This window comes from Chroicocephalus ridibundus, chromosome 1 (assembly GCF_963924245.1).
Source record: "Chroicocephalus ridibundus chromosome 1, bChrRid1.1, whole genome shotgun sequence".
Classification (NCBI taxonomy): domain Eukaryota; kingdom Metazoa; phylum Chordata; class Aves; order Charadriiformes; family Laridae; genus Chroicocephalus; species Chroicocephalus ridibundus.
The window spans coordinates 102,123,991-102,143,979 of NC_086284.1; the positions used below are offsets into that span (position 1 = coordinate 102,123,991).

At 39.1% G+C, this 19,989-nt stretch overlaps 1 protein-coding gene across 2 annotated transcripts in view; it reads right to left on the minus strand.

The window, feature by feature from the left end:
* SIM2 (SIM bHLH transcription factor 2) overlaps nucleotides 1-19,989 on the minus strand; it is a 60,541-nt gene that overhangs the window by 12,872 nt on the left and 27,680 nt on the right. For both annotated transcript variants that reach the window (XM_063345727.1, XM_063345736.1), the window contains exons 5-7: nucleotides 11,168-11,253; nucleotides 8,710-8,909; nucleotides 4,813-4,919 (exon numbers count right to left, since the gene is read on the minus strand). In XM_063345727.1, coding sequence (XP_063201797.1) covers nucleotides 4,813-4,919; nucleotides 8,710-8,909; nucleotides 11,168-11,253 — 393 coding nt within the window. The remainder of the gene's footprint in view (nucleotides 1-4,812; nucleotides 4,920-8,709; nucleotides 8,910-11,167; nucleotides 11,254-19,989) is intronic.

Here is a 19,989-nt window from a genome sequence, read left to right on the forward strand (position 1 = left end):
CTCCATCTTCTTACTCTTCTATACAATCAGTTATTTATTTTAAATTAGGAAATAAGAGACTGAGCTTGCTACACAAACTACATCCAAAAAAAGCGATCAATAGCAGCAGTACCTTTATATAATACATGCTTAAGAAATGGAATAACTGCATACAAATGTAGGACTTGTACTAGACTAAACTTAGTAGTAAAGCTCACTGTAATTTTATTCTCTCATTGTACATGCTTGGTGCAGAAGCAGATACATAATAAGGAAATCAAACAACAGCTTTCTCTTTCAGCCAACTCCAGTAGAACAAATGACCACTTGAAATGAAAATATATGGCCTTATAATTGATATTCGTAGAAGATTTTTCTGATGGGGGGGCATCCAATATTAAATTGGGAACTAAAGAGTACATAACCTTTGGGGTTTGTTTACTGTTTGGTAATTAACTATATGGCTATCAGTTATCACTGGTATTGGCTTTCTTTTGTTCAGTTGTTACTTGGGGGAGTAGGGGTTTGTAATTTCAACAGTAATCAGAGACTACAATAATGTGAATAACGCAATGTGAGCCTGACAGAAATAGAAGAGTAATAGTTCTTGTTCTTACTAAAAGGTCCTCTAAGTCTGTAGCATATAGGTCATTTCTCTGAACTGGTTACTCTTCCAGCCATCTGTGCATGTCACAACATATTTAAACTTTTCTTCAAATCCACTTAACCTCCCTAAGAAAACCAGGCTTTTACAAAATGGTTATAGACAGGTCTTTCTGGAAGTGTCAGTTCTTCTTCCATTACAGGATATGGTATCCATTTGTTCAGAAGGCAGCAAGATGAACAACAATACCTTGCAAGACATTTAAAAACCCATCCTCGCTGACACCAAGGCACTACAATTTAGAGTTTGAAGTCTCTCTTATATATCAGCTTTTGCCTCATACTTGCTGGTATCCTTTTTCATGCCTACGTTTCTCCATAGAATACTCTGTGGGGTGGAGGTGTGCATATGTACAGATATTTAAGAAAATCATGAGGAGTATGTGTGTAAGTATGTAAAGATACCAACAAAATATAAAGGCATGAGTACTTTTTAAGTGCAATATAGTGCTCCAAGGTAAAAGTCTTGTACCTGCTCTTCAAAGATTCAGTGTAACAACGCCAAATAAGTCTGTTATAAAAATATTTGTTAATAATCAGCTATATGCCATGGAATCACTATGTTTCTCAGTGTTCTATAATCCAAATGGTCCAGTTCTGGGAAATGATGCTTACATTTTGGCTTAGATCATCTAACAGATTTTTTTTTGTAATGTGGCTTTTCAGAGTCAGCTGAAAGTGTAGCTTTTCAGAGCTAAGTCTTTGTGCTAGTTTAATGGTCAGGTTTTCCTTGAATTCAAAATGCTTTACTACTCAGTCTTCCAAAACAGCAATTAATGCTGTAATGGATCGCTAGCTATAACAAAGTTCTTCCGTGTGCTTTGGGACTAGTTTTGGCTTTCTCTCTCACTGATTTTTTTGTAAATCCCTGTTTTAGATCTCTAGTTAAGACAGTATTTTAAAAGATGTGAAAGCCACTGAGGACTACAGTGTTCAACTTTCCTTCCTAATTATATGCATAAACCAATATTTCTCCTGGGACAGGGGAGGACTCCGTGTCTCCTGCATTTTTAGCAATCTGGGGAAAGTCTGACCTTGGCTAGGGGACAGTAGCTGCGCTTCCAATACAGTAAATGAGGTCAATTTCCATTTGGCTCTGTGTTAAATTACCCTGTTTGATGCTGATTGGGAAACCTCAGAAATGGGAGTGAGGTAAATCCACTACCAAGACAATCTGTGCAGGCTCAGACTTCTTGGTGGCCTCCACTGCAATCAAATGGGGAGGATTCAGTGGCTTTAGCCTTGGCTCTTAGATGTGCCATTTGTAACTGGGTGTTCCGCTGTTGTGGTTCCCTCTTGGTTTAGCAGGCAAGCAGAAAAAGGCACTGGGCTGGCTGGGCTGGTCCTTCTGGTCTGTCATAGATGCCTATTTTAAAAGGTTCCAGCAGGCTGATGGGCATGTGGCTGGGAGTTCCTAGCCTGCACTTAAGGATCCACTACGAGAAATGGACTTCTTAGTTCTTTGCTTGCAGCCGTTATTGTTTTAGCTTCCCTGGTGCACACAACCTGGCACGTCATCCGTCCAGCGCCCCAGTCATCAGTCAGTGGATGGTGCCCTAGCAGACTCTACAGTTCTGTTGCACTCTTAAAAACTAGTGCAGCTCTGACAGAAGGCTTGTTTGCTGGGGCAGCACAAGTAGACTCAATGCCATGGACAGAGAGTAAAGTGGGGTATTCTGTAAGATATGTTCTACAAATATACAGCTTGACTTCCAGGAAGTGGCAGAACAGTTTAGTAATGACATCAGCTGGGTCTGGGGCTTGCCTTGCCAAGGCACAGAGATGTGACTCTTGTAAAAGTTTATGTGGGAAGAGCAACGATGTTACAACATGTGGGATGCACAAAATCCTCCTCGCAGAGAGACAATGGTACAAATGAAGTGATTTCTCTGAGGCCAGAAAAATATTTTGTCTATACTGGAACAGAGGAATATTTTGTCTGTACTGAAACAGCTTCTCTATCCTGTCTTTTAGAACGCAAGATCCCTAGGCAGGGACTCATTATTTGTGTGGCCACATTTCCCCAGTTGCAGAGCAAACACTGTGTATATTGATGGTGCTATAGAAATAAATAACACTAGTTCAAATGCCAGAAGCTTTTTCATACAGCTGGAAGCTAATCAAATCCTGTTTAAAACAGGAAACACTGTTTGCTGCCAGCATACCTTAGGCAAATATTCACATCTACATTTTCCTCATAGTCTGATGTTCTTGTTATATTCCTTCTAACTTGTTCCCCTCACTGTTTCCTTTGTTTTGTTCTCTGTGCTGCCTAACTTAAAGTTCGGTTGCTTTAGGTCTTCAGTTCGGCGTTATTTTTTTTCCTCTTTGAAAAAGCAATTGGTTCCCCTAGTTTAGGGTTGCGGTTTTTTTTTTCTTAATACCCTTATTAGGTGTAACATGTTTCTCTCCAGATTTCTTCATCAGATGACACTTAATCATCAAATTGCTTTATAGAATGGTACGTCAAACTTGCCAACCTTTTACTGTTCATGTTCCTAAGACATTTACTGATGGATGGTGGGGGAGTTATAACAGTGCTCCCCAGAGGAACTTTGTACACTTTACATCTGTTTTAATAATTCCGATTACTTGATATTCTGACTGTGATTCTGCACTGTTCCCACTGTTGCCCGAGCATGAGCCATTATTTTTTGCTTTTTGGCATTTATTTGCTTTGAAGCTTTCATAAATTTCTATGCGTGTCTCACATTTTTCTTCTGTTTTTAAACTTTAAAATAATTTATCTTTGTAATTCAGATACAGTATCTAGACAAGTGCTTTTAGTTATTCTGCTTGGTTGAGAGTTTTTGGTCTTGGGGGGGTGGGGGGTTAATTCAGTAAACATGATGTGTCTCTTCCTTTAAAACTACAGTCATACATAGATCAAATTGGCAGCCAAAGTACAAGCCTTCTACCGTGTACACAGAATTATCCATCACTCTGCTCTAAAATGGAAAACTGTTTTCCAGAGATGATTGTGGCTATAATGGAATCATCTCTCTATTGGTTGACATAGGTATTTCAAATAGTCTTGAGAAAATAGCAAGTGATATGTTGTCCAGGTCAACAGTCATATCCAGATGCAGACGTTAATGCTACAAAGAGAATGCCTCCAACAGGACATCACCATGTACCCTCATTATTCTAGTTTTTAGTTTGCAATGGCCCAGAGTATTCGATGTTGTTTTGGTAAATATGAACTTGCTGTAAAGGTCAGTTTCTGCTTCCCCAGGTGTAGCACACACTGCCATCAACAGAATTTGGCACTTGGCATTTCAGCACTGACTTGCCAAATACATCCTCATATACATATTCCAGATCCTCATGAACAGCACGTATTAAGGTGAAGCACTGACTACTTTCTCCTTCAGGAAGCCTAAGAGAAGGGTTTAACTCTGGCTGCTTTCAGCCCATGGGAGCAATCTGGAAAAAAATTCATTGACATTGGTTTTTGGATGTCATCTTTGCATCGTATGGGCTGCGGCAGACTGAGCCAAATCCAGAGTTCAGCTATTCCCTCAATTTGCTTCGCAAATTAATGTGCTACTGAATGAACTACTTCCCAAATCCAGATGTTTGAAGATATGATTAGTGTCTCTGTTGGCAGATGGGGAATTATTAAATGTGTAATTTTTTTTCCTGACACTCCATTCTCCAAACCTCATCCACATGCTATTAATGAACATTCATCTAAGGGTTTTTTTGGTTTGCGTTCACTTCAAACATGGGATGATTATTACTAACATATTTCAGAGGAATGGGGAGCTGTTGTGTAATTTTTCTTTTAACAACAGAGGCTAGTAAAGTTCAGATTTCCCCCTCTCACTCACTCATTTGTTCTTTTGCTTTTTTTTTTCTTCAAGAGTTCACCTCCTAGAATCAAGTCCAAATTTTTAAAAGAGCCTAGATCCTTTAAGTAGAAAGATAAAAGTGGCCAGATATGTTTGGGGTTTTTGGTGTTTTTTTTTTTTTTCAGAAGCACAGCATATTGAGTATCTAGCTTATTTGCAGAACTAATGGCTTCCTTAAGTGATAGCCAAGCACTTTTGAAAATTCACCTCCAGTCAAGATTTGGAAAGCTTTCCCTACTCTCCAGCATAGCGCCTGTTGTCTGCAAAACTTCTCACTCTACTTAATAAATTTCAGTCTAGCATTCTTTTTACTTACACAGATGATGAGCATATCGTAAATGGAACACATCACAGCCATGAACATGGTGGTAGAGGGTTTTTTCTATCAGATCTTGGGGCTCATATCCAGTTAACTCAGTCACCCTGGAAAAGGAAGATTCTATAATAAGCAAAATCTCTAGGAACATTCAGTTTCATTAACCTAACACTTGATTGTGCCAACAAATCAGGTGCCTAAAAACTGCAGGACAAAATGTTAGTTTGGAAACAGAATCCTCATATTTGTAAGAAAATAAACTCTCTCAATCCAGCCAAAGCAAGGTGCAGCTATTCCCTGGCCAGCCTTACACGCAGGCAGGAAAAAGAGTTCTTTTACTTATTTCCACTTTGGGCTTTTGCCACTGCCATGCACAATTCTTTGCACAAAGATCCAGTTAAGGAGCCGTTCACAAAACAATAAAACTACTCTATGGACTGCTGACATATTTTCATTTGCTTTTGCAAAGATACAAGTGTAGCATGTGTGTCAGTCCATAGAAGCTGTGATTGTGGTCTATAAATAAATTCAGGCTAATGCCTAACAGAAGAAGGAAGCAGGAGATTATTCCAGCTGAGAATGTGGAAAGACAAGGAGCTATGAACATCACAAGCTAAGAAAAACTAAGAAAAGCTAAACTTCACCAAAACTACCACAATGATAAGTAGAATAATAGAACAAATCTGAAACATCAGCAGCATCTCTGCAGATGTTAAAGAACCAGACTACAGTAGTCAGACTTACACTGGGTCACACCTGAAGAGTCAAACTTCATGGTTCAAAATGGACTTTTGTTTATTTAGCAAAGTTGCTTGAAAACAAAAAATCCTTAAAGTACATTGTGCAACTCGGCCATAATATGGCTTGTTTACCTAGTGTTCCTGGGGGTGTTTTATGCTCTCCTGGGCTTTCTTCACCTACAAAGGCAGAACAGAGGTACCATCCAAAGGCATGTCTACACTAACAAGCAACACAGTCCATTAGCAGGCAATTTGTAGAGTAAAATTGTTACTGCTGAGGATATACTTCTGCAGCAGCAGTGCATCTGCATATTTTTATTTCAGGACTTTTACTTGGGAATAGCTCTAGTCTCGGCCTGTGGACTGAAAGCTTTATAATAGTTGGAGTGCCTTAGACATGCTCTTGGAGGTTGTCTTCCAGTTTAGATTCATCCAGTAGGAATTTGGTTCATATGCCTAAGGCCTCTTCATGACATGAACTGCAGTGCAACAAGTGGGGACGGTCAGGAGATTCACTTTAAAAGTATGCTTCTGGACTGAACTTAAACACTCAGGAGGATACACTGTATCAGAGAATAACACAGTAGTTTCTACAGATGTGAATATAGGTGTCTCAGGCAACGTGTGTCATTGGGGTTTGCAGATAATGTAAACTTTGATTACTTTACTTTTTTTTTTCTTTTGCAACTATTATGCATCTTGTTTATTTTTACCCTAAGGCTAAGCAATCATGGGGACCCCACAGAGACTAAGGACTTAACAGTCTTGAATATTATTATATCAAGCGTTCTTCACATACTCGAGAAAGAGCACTGTGGGGTGGGATTCTTCTGAAGAAAATTAGAAAGGAAAAAAAAATACACCTCTGCCATCTGATTTTTTATAAATGCAGTACGAATACCTCCCCTAGCTATGCCTTCATCTGGGAAATTCTTGCACGCCTTTGCCTCAGCAGGGACTGCCAATGCAGAGTGAGCTCACGTGCTCTCTTTCTGCAGGAGGATATGTGACTATATGCTTGTGTTTCTCCTCTGCAGTGTTTGCTGTCCCTCCTGGCTTACAATTCTAGGGGTCCAAATTCTCACTTAAGTCTATCAGCATGGTGAAACACTGGTGAAAGATCCTGTTCAGGTTTCAGTGCTCCTTCTGACTTCAGCGCAATTAAAACAAGGATGGCACTTTCATCCTACTCACTTAATTGGCGAGTACAGAAACAACTAATCCAAAACCAAACAAAATGCCCCAAACCTAAACCAGCTGTTAATTTTTCTGGAGATGCAGCCTCACTTTGAAGGCCATAAAAAATATCAACAGCTATGAGGACACCCAAACTTCTGAAAAGTTTGAATCTGGACATAAACGCAGCTGCTTGACTTCCTTAACATAAAACCAACCCCTCAATAAGCCTATATAGGGAGCCTGGGCTCTGAAGAGTGTTCTTTGCATGTCACAGGGCACACAGAAGGGAACAGAGCTTGCCCCAATGATCATTTCTACCCTCTAGAGTTCTCTAAAGCCTTTGTAAACCATGTATCAATGAATGAATGGGCTGCACCACGAAAATCAGAAGCAGCACTTTGGAGAGAAGTAACTGACTCCTTTTTCCAGTGACCTTGATAAATGAACTCTTGCCTATTTTACATTGTACCAAGTATCTAGAAAAGCTTATTTAACTGCTCCTTCCCATGGCCCTGTAATACTGGCCTGTCTGGTGTGACTGTTACCTCTAAAGATCTAGCAACACTTTTCCTTGTATAGGTACCAGAAGCAAGCCTGAAAACAGTTTTGTCTTATTCCTAATATGTCCCTGCTCTGAGCAAATATAATTTGGTTTGCTCAGCTGGGAGAGCAAAGGGCTTTGGTAACGCTTAATACCCCTGATTGTCCTGTGTGTGGACAACACCCATCTGCTCATTGGTAAACACAGCTATGCAACAGTACTGGTTCTATCTGTGCCCCTGTCAACACCTCTGGTTATACTGTCTCCTTTGAAGACATTTATGGCTCCAGGCGGTTCCTCTTAGGCACATCATTTCCTTTTATCCACATGCAAAGACATGTTGCTGAGTCCCTTGTGCTTCTTTGTAGCTGTTACATTAAGTAAAGCATGCCAAAAGAGGCAAGGGTTCCAGAAACAACTAGGTCTTTGTATTTTAGCAGCCGATGACCCACTATCTCACTGACTTAGCATGGAGAAAGAGCATGTTCTTGCATGGTTGACCTGCCATGCAAAACTTCCCCACTGTCTTGGACAGAGACTCTTTTTCACTGTTAAACTTGAATGTAATTCGTGCTTCTTGCAAATCCAGCATGCCGGAGAAGTGAGAGAGTATGTGACAGTGCTCCACATGCAGGGATTTTTGAAGAATGATCACCTTGTCAATAGTCAAATCTGTCATATCGTCTGGGAATTGTGGGTTTCCCCTCAAGGTATCTTGAACTGCACTGTACAAAGTATCACTGTACACTAAAAGATACCATGTTTCAAAAAGAGAGGAATGAATCATTTCCCAGCTCCTTCAGTTCTGCTTTTGTGCTCTTCTCAGCTGGTATGTGAGCTATATCGGCTGAGAGTGAAGGCAGGGTTCTCTTTCCCCGGTAATAGCAATTTTCCCAAGTTTTGTTTAAGAAGGCTGCGTTTCATGTAGTAGCCAATGGAATAATTTCCATTCTAACAATGCCATTAGTAGGGTTGGTTTCACTGTTAAAGCGTTACACTAAAGTGCAGAAGACTATGTTTTCTTACTACTCTGTCAAAAGCTTTCTGGATGACCCAGCACATCATTTGACCTCCGTGTTTCAGTTGTGGGGTTTTTTTAATTATGGATGACGATACATCCTTATCCCTTTGTATAATAAAATTTATGTCCTTTAAGGTAAAAATGCATTACAGCTCTTCTGCCTATTACTCACAGCAAGAAGGCTTTAGCTGACTCTCTGAAGTGGCAGGTACAGGCTCTTATATATTGGCATTCAAGACAAAGTATGGTCTATCCAGCTACCTGAAGGGCTTTGAAGACCCACGTGGTCTTTGTGTTCCACATCTATTTTGAAGTGCTTTATTTTTTCATGGATATATCTGTTTGGAAACCACTGTAGCTTATGATAACACTTGACTTCGAAAACACTTTATGCTAGAAATGAAATAGCTGCTTACCTGGAATCTAGGAATATTAATTTTAAGTCCAAACTTGCTCTGAACATAAACATGTTACTGTGAAGTTTGATCTCAGTGATTGCACTGGGAGGTAAAGATTGACCTACAGCCACCAGTCCAACGATTTGGTAACAGGAATCATACAAAGACATATCTAGCATATACTGCCGTATCTTCAAATAGCCACTGCAATGGATCACCTGGCATGAGAAGAAAACACATTCAATACCTGATGGCAATGGAAGAGGCTGCAAGTCAGCTGACCACCCAGTTTCAATGAGGTTATAAAGCAATACACCCCTGTAACACTTAAATACTGTGTAGTCTGTTAAGGCTTCAGAAGTGCATTAATTTATAAATGGAGATTAAAACACAGTAAACACAGTTTTCGTGTTTACTGCCAACATGATTAATCCAGTATTAAAGCACATGCTCTTTGGGACTATCTAGACTGCTTTCTAGTTAATACTTTAAACTCTTTTTGATACAAATTTATTGTAGATACAGTCAGAATTCCTGTTCATTAATCAAAGAATATGGAAGTTGCTTTTTAAAATTACTCACTCTCACACGCACAGAGGTATATATAATCATTTACATTTTAATGAGTTATTATTCTGATAAAAAACAGACACTTTAAAAATCCAGTGGAGATTAATGCATCACGTTTATAAATATCAACTGCTGTGTATGTAAATGCACTAGAAATTAGTTTTAAGTTCTCCAGTCAAGTTCAGATGATGTTCTTTTGACATGTGACCAAGCCCAGGGTCTTGAAACCAGATTTCTGAATCCCTGTACACATCCTGTACAACCCCCGTATATATAATTCCTAATCACAGGAGTGATAACTTCGGTGTTAGATTGCAAAAATTTACAATGTAAAGAGGGGGGGAAATTGTAAGCTGGGAGCTCTTCCAGAATGTAAGATTTATTTAATGTAATGATGGTGTTTAGAAATTATTTGTGCTCCAAACAATTTTCTAGTCCAAATAGCAGGCATACTATATATCCTTCAGCTTAATTTCTGTATGTGTTTGACTTTTAACTGTGTCCAATGGAAAGGAATTAATTTCCACTGTATTTAGTACTCCTGAACAACCTACTAAAGTCATCTATAAACAGGCTTCTCCTGTTTAACCTTCCTTCCTCCTCACCAATCACTGTGTGATTTGTATGTTTAGCAAAAGTACAGTAGCAAGTAAAATTTATTTAAGATCCTACTAATTCCCATATTATTTGATTCATGAGCTTTTGCTTTGCTTCAGCTATTCAAGTGATATTTTCAAAATTATTAATTCCTGACTCTAAGTATAGTCAAAGAGAATAAATTTAGGCCAACATCTCTCTAGATGAATGCATCCTTGAATGTTTCACTGTTTAAACTTTTAATAGTGATCAAAAGAAGAGAGAAGGTGATTGATCCCCCTCAATAGCAGACATAAATGGGGAAAATAAAGAACATAGAGAGATACCACCGCTACAAGCTCTACTCTTACCTGATTTCAGATTCAGCTTTGGGAAAGAATCATTTTTTGCTGGAAAGCAGCTGAGCAAACAGATGTCCACGTAATGAAGAATTATCAGGCTAACCAGGTAGATAGCAGTGTAAATAGACATATATCTGGACCTTGAACACATTCCTTAAAAGAGCTCTGCTTCTCTTCCATGTTTTCCTTTTTTTTGCTTTTTTTTTGAGCAACAAATAAAATTAATCTTCACCAAACTGTATGTGAAGTAACCTCATCTCCTGATGCTTAAGTGATAGAATTATACTGTGTAGCTCAAGGAGCAGCAAATGCACACTGTAACGCTGAAAATAAGAACTACTTGAATGGCAAGTGTTATTATAGAATCTCAGCATTTGCTATGGCTTCTGATTTCATGTAATAAATAGAAAATCAATACAACCGATAAGATTTATAAACAAACTTGGTGGTTTAGTCCAATTCAACCCTGAACTGATATTAATGATTGGTCAGGGTAACATTATGGTCTCTTTAATGTTGAGGTAATTCTGGTCAGGCCAATGGGGTGACTTGTGCAACTGGGTGGCTGCTCAGACAGAGCACAGTAATACTGAGGCAAAGGAATGTGGGAAGACTTCCAGGTTCCTGTGTCTGGGTTCCTGCCTCACCTGTCTCCAGTTCCATAGGGGAATAAGACCTGGCTGTGCATTGTGCTTGAATCTTCATGGGTGTGCTCCAGCCAATTCCCCATCTGGAAGATCAGGAATCAGGATGTGGGAATATGCCACAAAGCAAACTCCAACTCACTGTGAGGGCGTCTGGACTTGCATTACTAAGGGAATCTGCAATCAACAGTTTCTGCATCTGTTCTGATTCTTTCCACCACAGGCTTTGCTTTCAGCTACACATACGTAAAGAAACCTAAATAAATAAACTTGACACTTGTTGAATACTTGGGGGGGATGAGGGAAGAAGCTTATATACATTACCTTGTAGCCACTGCATGTCAATCCTGCATTCCTTTTGGCTAGGACACACTTCATTCTCAGGAAAAATGATCTCTCAATTTCATATTCTGAAAGCATAAACCACACTGCTTATTTATTACTGAAGATTTCAAAACTGTCCATAACATTGGCTTTCATGATTTAACAAATGTGTTTATGTCTCAGCCATAGGCAGCAACAGAAGTCAGCCATTCTACTTTCCCACTCAATCTCTGCCCTCAGGATTTATTTCACCTTCATAGTAGGATTCCCCATGAAAGTTGGACAAGTCAACATGATAGGTCTCCAAATTTCTGGTTTTACCACCTTTCACAAGGCAATCACCTTGTTTCTGAACAGCTAGGTACCAGCCCATATTGGTAAAGGGAAGGAAATGCTTTCTTTGGAGCACAGGTAAATGAAGGCACTCTCCAGAATAATGGCAGAATGGAAAACAAGAAAATTCATTGTTTTTTTAATAATTTGAGTGTATGTAGCTACTCATGCCCAGACTGCTGAACTTCTGGCCTCCATATGCAATATTATTACCTGTTTCACTGACTTCCAAAACCATCTAGGTAGATGTTTTTTAAACAAATATCACCACGCATAACCTCCAGAAATGTTTTAAAGTTAAATATTGCTCAGGTACATACATATTTTCTGCTAAGAATAAGTTACTATTCTCTCTTATATTAATTATTCTCAAAAACAATTCAGATATCATTAATAGTTCTGACTTTTTTTTACTGAAAGTTACAGTTTTGCAGAACACAACTATATCAGGAAAAGAAAACTCATTTGGTACGTTTGTGAATAGGAAAGTCAGGGAAGCCGGGGGCAGGTGTCAGATTTGTTGCAATGTGTATTACCTTCTAATTCCCCACAGGGTTCGATCCAAAGTCCACTGTATTCAGTTGGAGTCTTGCTTTAGTTTGATTTAACTGTTGAGTTGTGTTCCCGATTTTTGTGTATCCATCACCCAATTAACACCTCTTAGCCACACACCTGCAGTGGTTTGAGCCTCAGACCACTACCTGGAAACCAATAAACTCTCTACATTAAGTTCTGAGTTTAAAAGTCTAAAGATACAACCACAGAAAAAGGATTTAGTGAGGAGGGAAAAGAAATGCAATATGTAGTGCATCTCAACTAGTATCAGCCTTCCTGAGTATTTGAATTTTCCATTTATCTTCCCAATGCAAATGAGATCCGTATGGGGAAAAACAGGCACTTAAATGAACTGGCACATCTACTATAGAGCTTTAATACAAATGTATACAATTTGGTGGGAGGAAGCCATACAGTATAGATTACTATTGCTGAAGCATGATCTCATGAGTAAAGAATGGATCTGAGAGTAAGGAACATCGGTGCAATTCATGGCTTCAATACAGATTTTCTGTGTTACCTACCACTAGCGTTTGCTCTCTTTCTGCTGCAGTCCTATCCACACAAAATAAAGGTAACTTTCTCCCTTCAAGGGGTACCAAGGGAGAAAAATAATTAACATACAGTAACAAGGGTACAAAGACCATCTTCAGACAGGAACTGAGCTGCTAGCAATTTTAATGACTTATATTCTTCTATAAAAAGAGATGATTAGTGGAAGTGGAAGCAATGCCTTAAGCTTTTCAAGTGTCCTGCCACAAGACCTAAAAGAGTCTCTTTCAGTAACAAGCTCCTTCCAGACACCTTATTTTTAAGCCTTCTATTTGCTGCTTCCTTCATTTTGAAATGCAACTGAAGACTATCACACTGCTACAGAAACAATCAGCTAGTTCTAACTTCACTATTCCACCAGGAATAGGTTAAGACATACAGTGTGGTCTTTAGGTGTCTATAAAACTATAGTAGTACTCAGACTGTAAGATAACATTTTTCCTTTGTTATTTAAAATAGTTGTTTCATTATTTAAGAGGAGATCTTGTCTCCCTGTTTTCATGATGGTAGATTGTAAGCAAGATGTCCCCCTGGAACGCCAGGCCTCGTAACTAGCTATAAGCTCTCTCCAGGAAATCAGGAGGGTGATTAAAACAATTCAAGGGCAAGGATGCTGAGTGGTGTAGGAGAACAGGGCAAAGAGGGGTAGAGTTACACCCTAGCACTAAGTGGGATGGGGAGGGAAGGGTGATAGCGTTGTAATTCAATAGTAGCTGTATGTGATTTGTGAGAATGAACAGTAACAATCACCAGTTTTGTCATTGTGTGTAATCAAGTGCAATAATTATATTTGTTGCTGAAGCAACAAAGGCTAGTCTTTTAATTCAGTTTCATCTCATGGTGAATCTGAAGAGGGAAGAGTTACCCATGAGGTAACTGAGGACTCATTCGGGAGTTTCCAATTTTTGAGGCTTAGGCTAGCTGATATTAAGATGCCTTAAGTAAGCAAAAGGAGAGATGGCTCATGTGGCCAAACAGAATCTGCCTTTTTACCTGAAGAGGCCAAACTAGCGTATACATGATGATAAGCATTCCTCCTCCTGTGCGTATTAAGAGTGATTGTTTGTGTTTATGTGGGAGCCTAGTGTCACCGTGAGAGTTGACATTTTGGAGGAGGGGAAAGTAGAATGTGTCTAAAGGAGAAAAGGAAAGCCTGACCATGGTCTGGAGCCATAAAAACTGTTAACGCAGATATTTAGTAATGCAGCTTGTCCCATAGCACAGGAGGATGCAGAGTGCCACAGCATTTTTAACCAGCCAGCTGGGACTATTACATGGCTGGTTGAGGCTAATGGTTGTGTCAAGGTGCCCAGTGAATAATGTGCAGGTGCTACATGGCGTCTGGCATCTTGTTTGGAGGACTGGAGCTGAAGTATACAAAAGCCACCAGAGAGAGATCTTTGTGAGTGTGTGTGTGAGAGTTTAAAATCTACTAGCAAGCTTTGAGACTGACTTGCTGGCAAGAAAGAACAGGACCAGACCATTCATGTTGTTCATGCTTATGTGAATGCTATTAGTGTGTATGTAGTGCCTTTAAAGCACTATTCTGCTGTCCATGTTGATCGGTTATTGGTGGGCTCTGTGTATATATGTGCGTTTGTGCACACCTACTGGGAATAAAACCACCTCCAGACCTAATCAAGAGATTGCAAAATATAAAGGCACAGTAAGACCAAAACCCTCGCATAAAGAATCTGGATGTGCAAGACCGTGAACAGTGTGAATTAGTATTCATATTAACTGATACTTTTGCCAGTGTGAATCCCCAATACCCTTGAAAGTGGCAGAAGGGAAAAGCAAAGCAAAAAAGAACTAAAGTAAAATTGTAATTGTAAAGCTGATTGGGAAACAAAGAGCCCTGGTGTCCTGCTGGATATTAACACATCCGTCAATATAATGCAAAACTTAAAATATCACATCCAGGCTGTACCTGATGCAATTAAGATGATCTACACCGATGAAGAGAATGTAGGAAGAAAATGAGGTACTTAAAGGTTTAGCAAGCAAAGAGGGAGACACTGAATATTCAAATAGGAGAAATCAGATGAGCTGTGAGAAGAGTGATTACTAATGCATGCTGTCCTGCTGCAGAGGTTAATCACAAAATTGTGAGGCAATAGTAGGCATGAAAGCTCAGTTATAAAGCAGGAAAAAAGCCTGTAGCATAAATAGTCAGCACCTGCTGTAAAAGCAGAATGACTGGAGATGTCCAGGGATGTAGTAAAAGTCTCAAATTAGGGAAGACAGAAAAACACTATACGTAAAATAAGCATTTCAGGCTTAAGTAAGAGGTGAATGTAACCCATTATTAAGAGTTAAGTGATTTTATCAATCAGAATTAAGTTTTGAAAAACTGCAAAAATATAACAGCATAAAGCATGTAGACTTAGTAAAGTAACTATTGATATCACTACTGTTCATTCAAGCAAACATGTAAGCACAGCACATATAAATAACAGAGAGAATCTTAGGCTATCAAGAAGGTAAAAGAGGTTTGAAACAGAGAGGAAACCAGTCAAGAGCTACTAGTTCTTAAGTAGTTAAAGGTTGAGAGAACTGTGGGTTAAGCACGTACATGTGAAACTTAAGAGAGAGAATAATGAACAGTAAGATATTATGACTGGACCAGAATATAAGCAACACTGAAAGAAAATAGTCTTCTTAAATATTAGAGAATATTCATGTCATCTAATAACCGAAGCTTAACCACTCTAGTGAATTATTCTGAAATTTTAACTATATAAATGCATCACTGTAAGTGATATTAACACCTTTCCTTTAAGTGTTAAGGAAATATTAAAAATCTATATATAAACTATGTCTGTTTGTCATAGAGAAAAGATGAAACCAACAGGTTTTTGTCTTCCATCCATATCACAGAAGAAAAAATAATCCATTCAAACTGTATGGATATTGATAACTACATATTGCTTAGCTTTGGTTCTGGTTTGTGGTTTTTTTTTCCTTTGATGAAAAGGGAGAATAAGAAATAAAACCAGATCCAATGCAAAGATGCCTTCAGCTCTAACAAAAGAAACGCCATTTTTCTGCCTGAGGGTGTACTTCATATTATTAGTAGTGATAATGATTAAAACAACACTATTACAGCACTTAATCTCCGTGTATGTACTCTGTGTGTTTTTATGGATGTAACTTGATGTATTTACAAAACAGCATCTTTAGAGCTGCAAGAAACAAAGGAGACTTCATTAAGCATAGCAATGTCTGCCACGGTAGACTGTACTTTCCAACTGTGCATTCGCAACACCTGGAAATGAAACAACTTTATCGTCACACAGTGTGGTATTGGGGATATTTTAGATGGGAGTAAAACAATCTCATATGTAAATTCATATTTGTCACTTCAGGAGATATTATATATTATGTTGACTACAACTTCCAGAAGCAAGCTGAAAAACTGGAAAACTGACAAGCAGAATAGAATAGAATAGAATAGAATAGAATAGAATAGAATAGAATAGAATAGAATAGAATAGAATAGAATAGAATAGAATAGAATAGAATAGAATAGAATGGTTCAGTTGGAAGGAACCTACAAGGATCACCTAGTCCAACTGCCTGACCACTTTCAGGCTGTCCAAAAGTTAAAGCATGTTATATTAAGGGCATTGTCCAAATGCCTCTTAAACGCTGACAGGCTTGGGGCATCGACCACCTCTCTTAGAAGCCTGTTTCAGTGTTTGACCACTCTATTGCTAAAGAAAAGTTTCCTGATGTCAAGTCTGAACTTCCTCTCATGCAGCTCTGAACCATTCCCATGTGCCCTGTTACTGGATACAGAGGAGAAGAGATCAGTACCTCCCTCTCCATTTCCCCACCTCATGAAGCTGTAGAGATCAACGAGGTTGCCCCTCAACCTCCTTTTGTCCAAACTAGACAAGCCCGAAGTCCTTAGCCACTCACAAGACATTCCTTCCAGCCCTTTTACCAGCTTTGTTGCCTTCCTCTGGATGCATTTAAGGTTCTTCACATCCTTCTTAAATGGTGGAGCCCAGAACTGCACACAGTACGCAAGGTGAGGCTGTATCAATGCAAAATGCAGTGGGATAAACACCTCTTTTGACTGGTTTGTTACACTGTGTTTGACGCACCCCAGAATGTGGTTTACCCTCTTGGCTGCCAGGGCCATACTCAGCTTAGTGTCAGGCAGCAGCCCCAGATCCCTTTCTGCAGGGCTTCTCTCCAGCCACTCCTCTCCCAGACACTTGAGGTTTCAAAAAAGTGAGCAGTCACCACAGGGAGATGGCAAATTTTGCTGCAACTCATGCTAAATTTCACTGTTGTATCTCTTATTCAGCGCCATTTCTTTCAAATACCTACTATCGCAGCAAGTCCACCACATGACAAAATTTGTTTGGTTAATTGCACCTGCATTTGCCATAGCCATCTCTAATTCTGACAAACAGCTGTGTATTGCTATGGAAGGTTTTAATGCAGTGTTCCTTTATGGGTGTAGGTATTGCAGCGTGGGTCTGCTTTTCCCATCTTTTCTTTCCATGTCAGCCTCTATTTTCCCTCTTTACCTCAGTGTGACTTGCTTCCCTCTCCCAAATAATTTTAAAATATTTGGGAAATTGATCCTTCTCTTCACGAGTTGAATAGTTTTGAAAATTCGAACATTCTTCTGTTCAAGCTTTTTTCAGAAGATGAGTCAAAGAAATGTCTCAATACCTGCTATAGCTAAAAAGAAACCTCCACCCCCACTTCTAAATTGCTAAGTATCTTGAAAGGCTCTGATGATAGCTTCCTGAAAAGCAGACCAACCATCTTAGTACAGCTTTTAACATTTCCCAGAACTTATTGATGTTGTATTTATCTACTACAGGAATTAGAGATGAAAAGCAGAGCTTCAGGGTTCTTTCTAAATGTTTACCCTTCCATTTTTGGCATAGTGCTTTTCTTTATCCAGTTATGTGGGACACAATCACTGCTTTATTTTTCTATTCCAACAACTTCCAATATTTGTTGTAACTCGGATTCACTTATGATAGCAAATTTCTGATTTTGTTTGCCCTGTATCAATGTTTAATGTTTGAAAGTGATTGTCCTCTCCCCACTGCTCCACAAACTTTATTGAAATCTTTTTAAGAATGACCTGTGAGAGTCTCAGTTTTTATCCTGGAATTCCAGTTTTCCATTCTTCCCCTGGGTGATTGGTAATAGCTGGAAATGAAAACTGATGCACATAAAATACTAGTTTTGATCAACAGGATTATATACTTCAAGCAGATTTCTCTATCCTTTCTGCTGCTCTTCTTTGGAAGGGTGTAACTGCAGTTACAGAGATCCTGACTTTTTCAATATGTCTACTAATAGATATTTTAATAAAATTCAGGTATCATCTATAATGAGCTTTATAGGGGGAGGCACTGCAAGTCAGAGTCCATATCTATGTCAAAGATGTCCATTTCAAATGTATCACTGTATATTTTTTAGCCAAACTCCATGTTTCTCTTATCAGATTCAGAGTTCTTTTTCTATTCTATAAATATATCACTGTATCGCCTGGTCATCTTACAGAGGCTCCCTCCCTTGAGCACTGCTGGGTAGATTCAATAAAAGCTGTAAATGAGGCAGAGAGTAAATGGCTTCATTCAGATCCCAGCCCAAACTTATCTGTGTGTTAACATCCTCACAGAGCTGAAACACAGCAATCTGTGAATAAGAACATAGGAAAACATTGCTGTCTATGAACAAGCAGGAGATGTATTTCTTTCTCACAGCACTGAGTATCATTTCTACCAATTATGCCTTCTCTGTTAATCCCTTTTCTTTCCTTAGCTTAGCATATCATGCAATACAGTTTGACTGCAAGCACTAATCAAGAATAAAATAGCCTGTTTATATTTTACAGATTTCTATTTTTTCACTCTCATAACCGGAATAAATGTCACGGTAAAGCAAATGAATCTTGCTATTTCAGATAAAGAATTTGTGCGTTTGTTCACTCATATTGCACATGACTGCCAAACAGGATTCTCCAAGCATTTCTGTGAAATTATGGTTAGCTTTATGGAGGCCAGAGTTGTCCATCCCTGGGGGTGCAACTATGAAATCCGTCTTTGCTTTCCACTCCATCTTTCACCTCTTTTGAAAGAAAACAGTCACAAAATTCTGTGGTTTGTATGCTGCTTGCACAGTGAATTGAGAAAAAAGATCATTATAGTTTTTTTCACAGCTTCACCTCTCATGCCTTTATTTTCTCTAAAGTAAAAGCTACTCTTTTATATCTCTTTCACAAAGCTCCCAAGCTTTCACATTAGCAAAATATGGCATCATTTTGTTGCAGAACCACTTTATAGATTAATATATACCAGCATGCAAACTGCACACTGCTGCACCATGCGTTGTTTTAAGAATGTACGTCTCATCTGCCACGATGAAAGATACAAAGCAGCATGAAAACTGGGAGCTCTTGACATAACAAATGATTCATGTTCGCTTTACATGGCAGCTTGGGTGCAATGTCAAATTTTAGCTATAGTGTAGAAGATGAGAACTACTCTCAAAGGGTACATTTAGACCAAAGCACTGTGCACATGGTCACCTGTTTCTACCTTCCCTACTGTCCAACTTGTGTGGAGACACGTACCTGCCTCAAGCTAGCGCATTCCTCTGGAGACAAGGCATGCATGTGTGGTAAGCTGCGCTCCATGTCCCTGCTGAACTGTTTTACAGGGTGGAAACACAGATACCACAAGTTCACGTCTGGATAACACTTTACTGCCCATCCCCCAAACACTGCATGTTTTTGCCCTTTCAGTTGGTTATTTTCATCTTGCCTCCTCTATGCTATAAAGTTGCACATGTTCTGCTCTTATTCTTGTGTAATCTGCAAAGCATCTGGGTCCCACACAAGCACTTTGCTGACTAAAAGAGCATGCAAGTATCTTGGCTGGTCTCTTTTGTGAGCATAACAAGGCTATAGTTTTTGTGAGACACAGGAAAGACAAATGCCACAACTTCTATCCTTTAATTCTGACTGTTGATGGCTCGTCTTCTAGAACAAAAAAGAGGTAAAAGCACAGTAGGACCATGCAAAAGAGATGCTTGCATAATAGCACACACAGTTTTAGGGTAGCCCTTGAAGCTCGGAATCCAGGATTAACCAACAGGGCCAGTGTGAGAAGGGACTTGCAAATGCCTTTGGTGGACTGTCCTCATGACAAGTTCAGAAGCAGACCTGGAGATGAGCTAGTGGAAAATAAGGAGTCAGACCTGTAAGCATGGTGCATAATGACCATCTTTATTATTGCTATGTCAGAAAGAACAGTGCAAAAGCAAGGTTGCGACTAAAATTATTCTGCAACGTGAAATACTGCATGCAAAGGGATGTATGAAAACAACATTTCCCTGTCCTT